Source organism: Marmota flaviventris, chromosome 13, assembly GCF_047511675.1.
Source record: "Marmota flaviventris isolate mMarFla1 chromosome 13, mMarFla1.hap1, whole genome shotgun sequence".
Classification (NCBI taxonomy): Eukaryota; Metazoa; Chordata; class Mammalia; order Rodentia; family Sciuridae; genus Marmota; species Marmota flaviventris.
Genome location: NC_092510.1, coordinates 54,205,524 through 54,218,081, shown reverse-complemented (window position 1 = coordinate 54,218,081; position 12,558 = coordinate 54,205,524). Strand labels below are relative to the sequence as shown.

The window sequence follows — 12,558 nt, the reverse complement described above, 5'->3', positions numbered from 1 at the left end:
GGATGGCATAATAATAGATGGTATTTAAATTACAGGGATTAAAAATAAAGCCCAATGTAGAATGGCAAGATTAATTTTTAAAGTCTCATTAGTCTTTTCCTGAAGAAGTCATCTTCTGTTAAGTACATAGAATAAATTTGCCAAGAGGTAATAAATGGGACATCAAATTAAAAAGTTTCTGCACAGCAAAGGAAAAAATTAAGAATATGAAGAGGGGACCTACAAAATGGAAGAAAATATTTGCTCCCTACTCTTCTTATAGAGGGTTAATATCTAGAATAAAGAGCTCAAGAAACTTTACAACAAAAAAATCAAATAACCCAATTAAAATTGGGCAAAGGAATTCAGATACTTCTCAGAAGAAGAAATACAACCGGTGAAGAAATACATGAGAAAATGTTCAACATCATTAGCAATTAGGGAAATGAAAATCAAAACTACACCGGGATTTCATCTCACACCAGTCAGAATGGCAGCCATCAAGAATACAAATAATAATAACTGGGTGTGGTGGTGGACGCCTGTAATCCCAGCAATCTGGTAGGCTGAGACAGGAATTCAAAGCCAGCCTCAGCAATTTAGCAAAGCCCTAAGCAACTCAGCGAGTCCCTGTCTCTAAATAAAATATTAAAAAGGGATAGGGATATGGCCCAGTGGTTGAGCACCCCTGGGTTCAATCCTCAGTACCAATAATAATAATAATAATAAAGAATGCTGGAGAGGATGTGAAGAAAAAGAAATACTTTTACATTCTTGGTGGGACTTTAAATTACTGTAACCACTGTGGAAATCAGTATGGAGTTTCCTCGAAAGACTAGGCATGGAACCACCATATGACCCAGCTTTACCACTCCTTAGTATTTATTCTGAAGAATTAGTCGTATTACTATAGTGATTCATGCATACCCATGTTTATAGCAGCACAATTCACAATAGCCAAACTATGGAACCATCCTAGGAGTCTATCAATGGATGATTGAATAAACAAAATATGGTATAGATACATAATGAAATTTTATTCAGTCATAAAGAAAAAAGAAATCATGTCTTTGCAGGAAAATGGATAGAACTAGAGACCGTCATATTAAGAGAAGGTCAAGTGTTATATATTTTCTCTCATATGTGGAAGCTAGAGAGGAAAAAGGAAAAGAAAGGTGGTAGTAGATCTCCTAAAAACCAAAGGGAGATCATAGAGGAAAATACCAAGGAGTAGGAAATGGGGAGGGAAGGGGAAAGTTCTGGGGAATTATATTGGCCAAATTATATTATTGTATTGTGTGCATGTAAGAATATATAAAACAACCAAGTCCATCATTATGTACAACTATAATGCACCAATAAAAAATGTGGAAAACTTTTTTAAAAAAGAAAAATTTAAAAAGGATAAATTTGCCAGATCCTCAGTGGCCCATGACATCAACTGAGAACCTATTGGCTATACACATTAAGATCATTTCTTTGTCCCCATCGTTCATTTTTCCCAAAGTAGCTAAAACCTCCTAAAAGTGAATTCCCATCAGCAGCAGCAGCACATTGCCAGGACAGTGCCTCAGGATGCAATTAAAGCAAGCCTACATAAGGTGAACACCAGGAACTATCAATAGATGTGGGCAAGCCCCTGAAAGTGGACAATTACCACCATGCCCTCTTTTGTAACAGGGCTACATAAAAGGAAAGTGCAGGGGTATTTTAAATGGCATTGGCTCCCATTAGATTATCTACCTAAATTTACATGTTGCTGCGTGATGCATATCCATATCTGCAAAGCACACTTGAAAAAAAACTAAAGATGTCAACTTCTATTGACATTAAACAGTGGGAAATTTTATGTAGGCTTTCAGAACTTTCTATGCAATCCAGTTTTTTTTTCTTCATAGAATCTATGTACAGGGTATTTCCTTCCATTTATTGTGTTTTATGATCCTCCACGCTTGTGAGAGAAAAAGGAAGTCAGTGGGGTACTTTTTTCTCTCTTTCAGACCAAAAGACGGGTTTAGGTATTTTTCCTTCCTCAAATAATTGTATAAAATATATATTTTTTAAATCCAAACTCTCAGCTGGTGATATTTTTGCTCTTCTGAAGCCCATCCTTTTCTGTTTTATCCTGTTCCTTCATGTTCTGGGGTGTTCCTGGGATATCAATCTCAACTCATAATTATTTGTCTGCCATTTAGCCACAAGGTGTAAATTTGCTAACTGAAAAGGTGTTCTCTGACAGTTAATCTCAATGTATGTCCAAAGGCTGAGCTCACTGCACTGGAAAATTTCCCCAGAGGATTATTCTGTAGAATGGGGGCCATTTGTCGAGCTGTCTGATGTATATGGAGAGAAAATAAAAGGACCTGCCAGAGAGAAGCAGGCTCATATGGCCCCTTTCAGAGCCAAGAGAGAAATCAAAGGATAATTTCCTGTCCACTTTAGTTACCAAGCATGTTTTTGGGAACCAGGTCCTAGAGATATTTTCTTATTAGTGTTTTTAAAGATATCACCTAAACAGAGCCACAAATCAGGGAATTTGGGCAAACTTAGTGATGCCCACAGGCTGTACTCAGAGATTACCACCAACTCAGAACCTTTTGTCTGTAGCTAAGACCCACAAGTTCTTCAAGGATCTATAAAAGTATTTGGAACCAGAAGAAAAAAAAAAAAAAAAAAATATATATATATATATATATATATAGAGAGAGAGAGAGAGAGAGAGAGAGTAGTGTTCCAAAGTCCAAAACCACATATCTATAAAAATCAATATTATTAAATATTTAATTGAATGTCTACAAAATACCTAATATTAACTTCATTATCTAATTTACTTTTCTTAAAAATTACATGTGAATTCAAATCTGCATTCAATTTTCTCACTTTCCAAGATTTTGAACACACTAATCATAAAAAATTACATATGGCCAATAATTTGAAATTCAAAATGTTAAGAACCCTCTTCATTTTTTACACAGGAATGTCTAATTTCAGGGGGTATATGGAAGCATTTAGTGTTCTTTATTTGATTCATGTGGTCAAACCTAAAAAACAAGAGTCTACAGCTCATGAAGGTTCTAAAACAGTTCTGCACCTATCACCTCTTCTTGGTGTGTATGATTATTCTTGCAGATGCGTATCTGCTCAGATTCTAATAGGGAGGACCAGAAGGCAAGGTGGGGTGAGGGAGGTTCTGCTTTGCTGTTGCTGTAAGCACCCATAGTTGAGGTGAAGTGACAGGGCAGGGGTCTAAGTCACCTGTGTACCACTGGAGAAATCACAGGATGGTGCCCAGTTCTGCTTAAGACCAGGAGTTCACAGAGATGGAGAAGCACAGCCATCAGCTGGGTCATGTGGGAACTCTAGTGTCTCCTTGTCTAAACTGCGTTCTTTCTAAGAGGTGATCAGAGCCCCTTGTGCCCTCGTGTTCTAGCCAACCCTTCCCAACTAAACAGAACTCCATTTTAGAATAGAAAATTGCAAGTAGAGAGAACACGAGAAAAATGGATTATCTAACTTCCAAGTATAGTTGATCCTGGTCTTTAATTCAGCAACGTAACTTCTTCAGGTCTTGTTTTATTAATGATATATGGGATAATGAATACTGACTCCCTCCAAAGATGGAAAGTGACCCTTCCATGTAATCCCATTCCCTCTAACAATAACCACTAACAATATTTTTTGCAGATTTTTTCCTTTACATATAATAAAGTATTAATAATTTATCCTATGATGTGATGTAGTAATGAATAAGGTTTTTAAAATAAGTTTTCATTTAACAATATTTCTTAGATATTACCCATTTCCGTACCTGCAAATTCGCCTCATTCACTTTGATGATCACATGGTATTCCACTACATGTCTGGGCTGTAATTTACTTAAGTGGCTTTTATTGCTGGACATTTGAGTTGGCCATTCAACTTTGACCTGTCAAGAGAATGAATGATGTACCTGAATATGCCACTGTATATCATCTACAAACATAAACGCTTTGCCCCCTGTTTTGTCTTAATTCATCCCAAGAGCAGCAAAAAATCAAATCTTTCTCTATAATGGGCACTTATTATTAAATGTAAATCCTATATGTAATTTGTCTTTTATTTATTTATTTGTCTTTTGTTTTTGCCTTTTCCTCTTATGCAGTCATCTACAGCCAGGGACAAGGATGAACCAGCTCTACCGGTAGGGACCAGTGGCCCTGTCTGCCTGTCCTGTGCCTGTGGAGAGCGTGGGGCTGGGGTGGGAGGAAATCAAACTGTATGGTCAGCAAATCATCCTCTCCCTTGGAATACATATATGGTTTAATCCACTGGGTCAAGTGTACACTCTGTCCTACAATGAGTAACAACTGAATTGTGACATTTGCTGACAATTATTTTTGGTCCTAGGTTTCGAAAGTTTGAATTCTCTCTACCATTGGGCATGAACTTTTTCATGAAAAAGTTGAAAGAGAAATTTCCAAACTACATTCCAAGGGATGTTGAGTTGATATTTGGTGGGGGACAGCGTGGAATCTAATGCTTGATAAGTGTCTTGTGTGTCGCATGCACATACTTTTTAATTTAAAATTTCTTTTGGTCTCATCAAAAGAAATGCTGCATGAAACTTATGTATTCAATATATACATAATGCCTGAAAGAATGTTTTAAGTTCTTCTGTAGATAGAATTCTATTCTACTGACGGTTGCCCACAACAGAGTTCTTCCAGTTTCCCAGAATAAAGACCACAGTAACAATAGTTATGAGAGATAATTAGCAACAGACACAATTTCCAGTCCCTGTCCAATTAACATATCCTACTTTGTATTGTGCATCCTGGCAAGGAGAAGACCTCTGAGTCCTTGTGTTTAGATATCAGTGGTTACATTTCAACTTTATTGAAGTCTCCTAACCTTAATACGTGTTAAGATATATACTGAGGTATATATATTAATATCATGAACCCTAATCATCTGAACCCTCTATAACTTAATAGTTAATCAACACATTCAAAAGTGTTACAGATTTTCAAGGCTAAAATGACCAGTAATGAAAATATTTATGTCCCTCTCCTTCGTCCCTTAATGCTCAAAGCAAAGACATAAGATATTCATTGAGAGCCCAGAGGATTCTAGTTCCAGTCCCAGGCTACAGGCACAAACCTCAATATCTTCCATTGAGGAGTTCATGATCTCTTTCACTATTTAGGCACCTCTGATTCTTCTCTGAACCCTGTTGAGTTGGAAATATAATTTTAATAGAAAAAGCAATTATAATAAATCTGATGTCTACATGTACCTCACATTGAGATTTTATCCATATTTCAAGCTCCCTACATGTTTCATATTTACCACCAAATGTTTGGACCCATGATCATTAATAAATATTTAACAAAATAAGGGACATGTTGGCAACAGTTTGGAAACACTACCAAAGTTACCAGATCTCATTAATGGAAGACTTAGTGGTCTAATGTGTGTCTTGAAACTCTAAAGATGACCTGGTTTAGCATTTTCTAAATATAGTTAATTATGGTGTCTCTTATGAAATTTTCTTAGAAAGCCCCTTTGAAGGTTTGAAATATAGTCAAATATTTTGGAAAACCCTACAATATGGAAGGTTGGAAGACTGTATTGAAAATAATATTTTATTTTTATTTGACTCCAGAAAAATTCCATATCAAACTTTTGGACCAAAATTTCAATAAAAAGTTAATTCATTTATATTATAATACCTCCTTCCCCCTTAAATCTGTCTATCTATAAAGCTTAGCTGCCTCTGAGCATCTTCTCCTGTGATGAGCAGCACAAAATCCATCAAGAGGAAGAAAGTAGTTTCTCTTCAAGAAAAAATCTGTCAAAATATAGTGAATTTATGGTGAGATTTTTTTAGTCTATTTGCTTTTGTAGATAAAAGAAAAAGAGTGTGCTGGTAAACTCATCTCTAGAAGCTCATTCGTCCTCTCACATCTCAGATCCATTATTTGGGCAAAGAATCACAACTAGTATGAGTTTGTGTAAAGAAAGAACCCTCTCTCCTCCTTGGGAGCCAGGAGGATTCTCCAGGGATCCAGGGTAGAAGGCCTTGTCTCTTCAGCTTTCACTAACACAAAGCATAGTGCTTTTTGAATTAGAGCTGTGGTCCCCAGGGTTGAGACAAGGTCTCCCCAGAGACATGCAAGCTGATCCTTTGGGGATCAAGGATAAAGATATTAGCATCGTCTTCATTTACTTTCTGTATCATTCTTCTTAGTTTAAAAATAAAACATTGTATATGCTCATAATTCAGTGTGTTTATCTATATAGATAGGGATATTAATGTGAACATTGATATCAATATAGACTTATTATATAACTATAGTTTATTAATATGGATATTGATGTTGATATACACTCAAGAATTTTACCAATGGCATGCACCAATCCAAAATTTTAGAGACAACCCACTTCTTTAGTACCAGAAAAAACAGACTTGAAACCCACACCTCTGTCTCTCATTTGTTGTCTGTGTGACTTGGACATTCATTGCACTTCTCTAAGAATGTTTCCTCCTCTATTTAGGACCAAGACTTTATAGTATCTACTTCATGGGGCTAACTTTGAGAATGAGATAAGCAAATGATGTGTTGCATGTAGCACGTTGCCTTGCATTAACTAAGCTCTAAAACAACTGGAAGCAATTAAGTCTTTTAATAGGAGAGGTTGTGAGAAAGCTATCCCCACAGGAGGTTAGAAATGTGCTCTCAAAATCTTTGGTTGAATGACATATGATCCTGTGATAGAAATGGGTGTCCACCAGGCCAGGTGAGGGTCTTATCTATAATGCACTTCTGAGAACTAACAGTATCTTTGGTTTCTCTGCTCAGGCTAAACCGCGCCTACAGCGAGGTGGAAGTTCTGCTTCCCTCCACAACAGTCTCATGAGGAATAGCATCTTCCAGCTCATGATACACACCCTGGACCCTCTGGCAGAAGGTAAACATCAGGCTTTGGTGTGGGAGCTTGTGGTGGGGGAAAGAGGATATCAAAGGATTTTCTTCACAAAACATATTGACGCCTGTCAAACTCCTCTTGGTTAGCATCTACCAGAGGAAGCCCTGCCCTCTGATGTGCTTTATGTGCCACAACTCAGTTCATGGTGGGTGGCTTTGTACCAGGAGGAGGATGTGAGTTCCATGTGCTGTTTCTGTCTTTTGATACCTCCAGGATGAATACAGTTTATTATGAGGCAGAGGACAGAAAGGTTTCCCTCCCATCCAGCTACAGTAGCAGTTTTCCTTTATCATCCTAAGTTTCGAAACAGAATTGTTCATGCAGAGAAGTTGTGTGCCTTAAAAAGGAGAGAGATAAAGAACTCCAGGATTTAGGAGGGCCACGAGTAATTTGAAGAATTATATTCACAGCAGAATATTGATATTGTACTGATTTTTTTTTTTTTTGGCAGTTGAAGGTGGGATGGGGGAGAGTAAGCATCTAAACATCCAAAGATCTTTAAGGTAACTGATAAGGAACAGTCATTGGAGACCCAAAGAGCCTGGGTCACCTCCCAGGATAATTGTAAATACCATCACAAAAAATCCAGTGTGGATTTTCACAGGTTTGCTTGGTGCAGTGAAGCCAAACACATCATGTTTCTTCAGTTGCATTTCAGTTTCCTAAACAATTCATTTTTCCACTAGATAAATATCTGATGTGTCAAATAAATATCAGAGTTTTGCCAGTAGCAAGAAGTTCTGATATAACCAAGTCTGTTCTGATTCACCCCGAACCTTGCAATGAGGCATAATGTTACACAGGCACTAATAGGGATCCTGGGGAAAATATGGCCTGAGAAACAGGTATGTGTATAGAACACACTCGCTCCAGTTGTCAGTCCTACCACATTCATCAGAGATCTCAAACAGTTTCAAGCTTTGCTAAGTAATTTCAAGGACACAGGCAACCAAGAGTCTCACATGATGTTAAGAAAATTCTGGAACTCCAAAAAACAATTCCCTGGTTCTACCTTTTCTCAGTGGACACACGCCTATCCCCCAGAAGAATAGGACCACAAGGTCACCTCCCTCTGCAGAGCATGGAGCATTTCTGTTATGAAGCCTCTCCCTGTTACACCCCAAAGTGTTGTGCAGCTGATGAGGAGTCCCCCAGTACACCCTGCTGCATAGATTTCATTACTGTTTGCAAGTGATAATCCTTCCTTGGGGCATCCTAAATACCATTACTCTATTAACCCAGAGGTCTATTAACCCAGACGGGGGCTTTAGACCTGCTCACTAGCCTTCTTCTTTCCCTTGAGTACAATCACAGAGGAAAGAGTAAAGGAATCGCAGACCAACTGCCACAAAGCAGTCTTTGCGTGATTTTGGGCTAGGCAGGATCCCTCTAGAACCTGGCTTCTTCATCTGCAGTAATATTTCTCATTGTCAGGCACTTTACAGTTGATAAAGCATGTTCATACTTGTAAACTTGTGCGTCACAATCACGCTGCCTAGCTAACATTATTCTCCTTTCATGAAATATTGGACCTCCACCCACCCCCGCACAGGCTCAAGTTTCTCTCCTGTGCTCCCTGTGCCTGCACTTTCTTCCAATCCATCCTCACCGCTTCCCCCAGAGGCTACCTAGTGGGTCTTCACTTCTTCTATTGCCTCCATCTACACACAGTTTCCACACAGCAGCCCAAGTCATCTTAAAAAGTAAATTGGATTATGTCCACTCCGGTTTATAATCTTCAGCGGTTATCAGGGCTCTTAGGAAAATTATGAAACCCTAGCCACGGTCTACATGATCTGCCTTTTGTTCCAAACTCAGTTGGGCCCACTTTGTTTTAACCACAAGGGGCTTGCCATCTTCAGACAGACGCCTCTTCTAGGCCTCGGGATCTTTACAGTAATCTGTTCCCACCACCAGGGCACTTTTCCCTCCCTCCACCCCCTCCCATTTCCTCCAGCTGTACTTCTTCCATTATTCCTGATCATCCGTTATAAATCAAGGCCCCAACCCTCTCCTCTCAGTGCACTCTTTAGTTTTACCTTATCGCACACTTTAGAATTGTGTGGTTATGTCTTTTGTTGCCTGGCTGCCAGGATACAATAAGTTTGCTGAGAGCAGGGGCTCTATATTATTCACCAGTTGTCACCAGATCCTAGCAGAGTGCGTAGTAGCTGCTAAGGCTACAAACCTAGCCAAAGTCATGACATTGAACTGATAGCCACATGCTTCTGAAGCCTGTAAAGCCATACCTTAAAACTGTAGGTGAATTATTTCCTGGTTATTTTGAGCTACCATCTTCTCTACCCCCATTTTCTTCTACCCTCATTGTTGAGAGAAGAGAGGAATCATTTTATCTGCCCCCAACTCAATCAAGAGCAAGTGACCGTTTATTTGGGGCAAGGCAGTGTTATGTAGTAATTAAGAGGAAAGACTCAAGTCCACACTCTGGATTCAGATCCCAGTTTTGCATTTACTAGTTGCTTGACCTTGAACAAGTTACTTCACCTCTCTATTCCTCAGCTTCCTCATCTGTAAAACCAGGATGATACATATCAATATCTGCACAGTAGGGTTACTGTAAGGATTATAGGAGTGAATATGTACACAGCTTTTAACATGTTGCCTAGCATACCATAAGTACTATAAACAGGCTTGGAATTATTTTACTTCATTATTTTGAAAAGTGATATTTTTTAAATTTTGTAATATTCAAAAATTATAGTGAAAAAAATACCTTCCTCCTCCATCAACACCCAACCTCAATTTTCTCCATTTCTCTTGAAGAAACCACTGTTATTGTTATCAATTTCTTGGGACTCTTTCCAGAGATATGCTAACATATATAACTTTGTGTGTGTATGTGTGTCCTTGCCCACAGGTCCCAACCATCTATATTTCTCTTTTTGTTTGGAGGAATTCAGTTTGTGATAGGGCTTGTTTGTATTTTTCCTGTGTAGAGGGGAGGTTATGTTTTGTTTCTGTGAGATAAGAGGAAGTGAATCTGGGTTGTCTCGGAGTAGGGCCCTCAGTTATTTTCCAAAACACCTGGTCCTCGTGGAGCTATGCTGCAATTAAGCTGTTTATTCCTGCCGTGGTGAGCTGTGCCTCCAGAATCTGAGCTCCTATTTTCAAGGTGAACCCTCTCCCTGAAAGACATGGAGGGCTCCAGTCGTGAGAGTCTGAGAGATGCTGAGAGCTCTAATCAGTTCTGGACCTGAGTGATTAGAAAATATGGAAAGCACCTGAGTACTTTAGAATTGCTCCATAGCACATAGCCAAGAAAACAGATTGCTCTGGTATTTTTCCCCCAAAATTCACAATCATTTTCCATTCCAAGAACAGCCAAAAAAACATTAACCCACAGCTCTCAGAAATAGTCATCTCTCCTTTACTTTGCATCAAACCACTTGAATTCACACATCCTTGTGCCAAAATGCTACCTTTGAGTACCATAGAGCTTACAGGTTACAGCACCATGTTGATTCCAGGAACATTACAGTAGCTTCCCTTCTGTGCCCAAAGACAGTCCACTGATGTTTCTGACATTCATCTGAGTAATGCATAGGCACCACTGGTATCAGCAAGCATTCACAAAGGGACATATTCAACTGCATTTGAAAACATCATCTAGGACAGATGGCCTAGGAAAACACATTTCCCTTTGTCTCATCTCTGCAACTCAGGTATTTTTTGTCTTCTAAAATTCAGTGATTGAGTCCTTGCTAAAAGCTTTCATTAATGGTTGTTGGTTCGGCCTCTGAGTCTGAGGCCCAAGATCCAGCAGTGTTTGTGTTTCACTCATTTATTGAAATGTCACAAAGCACCCAACATTCAGTGGCTTAAAACCACTACCACGTTATTATTGCTCATGATTTTGTGCATCAGAAATTTGGACAGGGATCAGGTGGGTGATTTTCCTGTTCTATGTGGTATTGGTGGAGGTCATTTGGTGGTATCCAGCTGGTGGATAGGTAGGTTAGAAGGTCCAAGAGTGTCTCACTCACATGACTGGCACCTTTAAAAGTACAACTGGAAGGCTGGGTTTAGCTGGGTAACCACATAGCCAGACTTCTTACGTGGTATCTAAGTGTTCCAAGAACAAATCTTCCTGGAAGCCTAGGCAACAGGTACAAGGTTTGCATGACCCGGCCTGGGAAGTCCCAGAACATCACTTCTACTACATTCCATCAGTCAAGCAGTCACTAAAGCCAGCCTAGACCCAAGGAAAGATTTGCATCTCTACCCCCTCAATGGGAGGAATACAAAGAATTTGAAGCCACTTTAATTCAACCCAGACTTTTTCGGAGATCCACACCATGGATTGTGCATTGTTGTTTGACATGCCCTGGGCAGTCCACACTGTGTGGAAGGAATATGCCAGTCAGTCTGCCAAGCAAAGCTGAGCGGTGCCTTTTCAGGGACACAAAATTCTGAAAGGGACATTTTCATGAAAAAGAAGGAATCTGCCTACAGCTTTTAAGAATGGTTGGAATAAAGATTTTGGAATAAAGATATTACTTATATTCATAAGTAAGCCTTGGGGAACTAGATTTATCAGTCTTTGAGATTACACCATGATTCTCTGAAATGATCTTCCTAAAAAATTCACTGTCCTGTGCTGATTTTAACATTTTCTCTGAACAAACTATCATGCTTTCCTAGGTATACATCTTTATGAACCTAAAACAAAGATGCTGGATGTAGCACTCTGGGAGTCAAGCAGCCTCTCCTGTCAATTTGTCTCATTTTAAAATACTAACATTTGCAGGGTGCTTACTGGCAGGCCAGGCACTCTGCTGAGTGTTGCATGTTAACCAACTTATCCTTAGCCCTGTCCCACTCCATCATATGCAGGAGGACACTGACGTGTCTTACCTCACTACTGAGGCACAGGAAGCCTGGCAGAGCTTGGCTTGAACTGATGTCTGCCTGACTCTAAGTTGTGTTGGTGCTTCTTATACTCTTGTGCCTCCTTGTACAGCCTCATGTCCAGCTCAGTGTTCCTTGAATTCTTGGTGTTGACAATGACCTAAATCCCACACACCTCAACCTATCCCTGGACCAGTTATGCATGACTCAATCCAAAAAGGTGTGGGTTTCCCACTGTAATCCCTACACAGAAAAAGGAACCCATAGCCAATTCTACTCTGAAAGGGTTTAATGACCTAATGATGACAACAGAGAGATTGATGTGGGGACATTTGCTCCCTCTCAGCATGTGCTCTAGAGTCAGAGTGCCTGGGTTCACATCACCTCCGTCTCTTGCCCTGAGATCTAGAGCTTTTCAGCCTTGTGGACCTTAATTTTCCACTTGTAAAACTGGATACTTACAGCAACACTGTTATAAGCATGATTGCTGTCACTCAAATTTTTATGTCCTGATTTCTTCATTCATAAAGGGGGGAAAGATAGCTCCACTCTCCTAAGTTTAGGATGAGGATTCAATGCATTAATACCCCCAAAAGCATGTAGAGAGAACCCCGTGACTATTGGCAATTATTTTTCAGTTAAAATGATATTCTGTGTCATTTACCAGAATCCAACTGGCTTAACTTAGTAGTTTTTTAGAGCTTAATTATTCTTCTTCAACCAGAGTCCTGGAGTAAGCAG

The 12,558-nt window shown here is 39.3% G+C and overlaps 1 protein-coding gene across 1 annotated transcript in view; it reads left to right on the top strand.

Annotated features, from left to right (window-relative positions):
- Nucleotides 1-12,558, top strand: part of Slc24a2 (solute carrier family 24 member 2) — a 208,259-nt gene that overhangs the window by 124,752 nt on the left and 70,949 nt on the right. Inside the window, exon 2 of the mRNA XM_071600394.1 lies at nt 6,822-6,930. Coding sequence (XP_071456495.1) covers nt 6,822-6,930 — 109 coding nt within the window. The remainder of the gene's footprint in view (nt 1-6,821; nt 6,931-12,558) is intronic.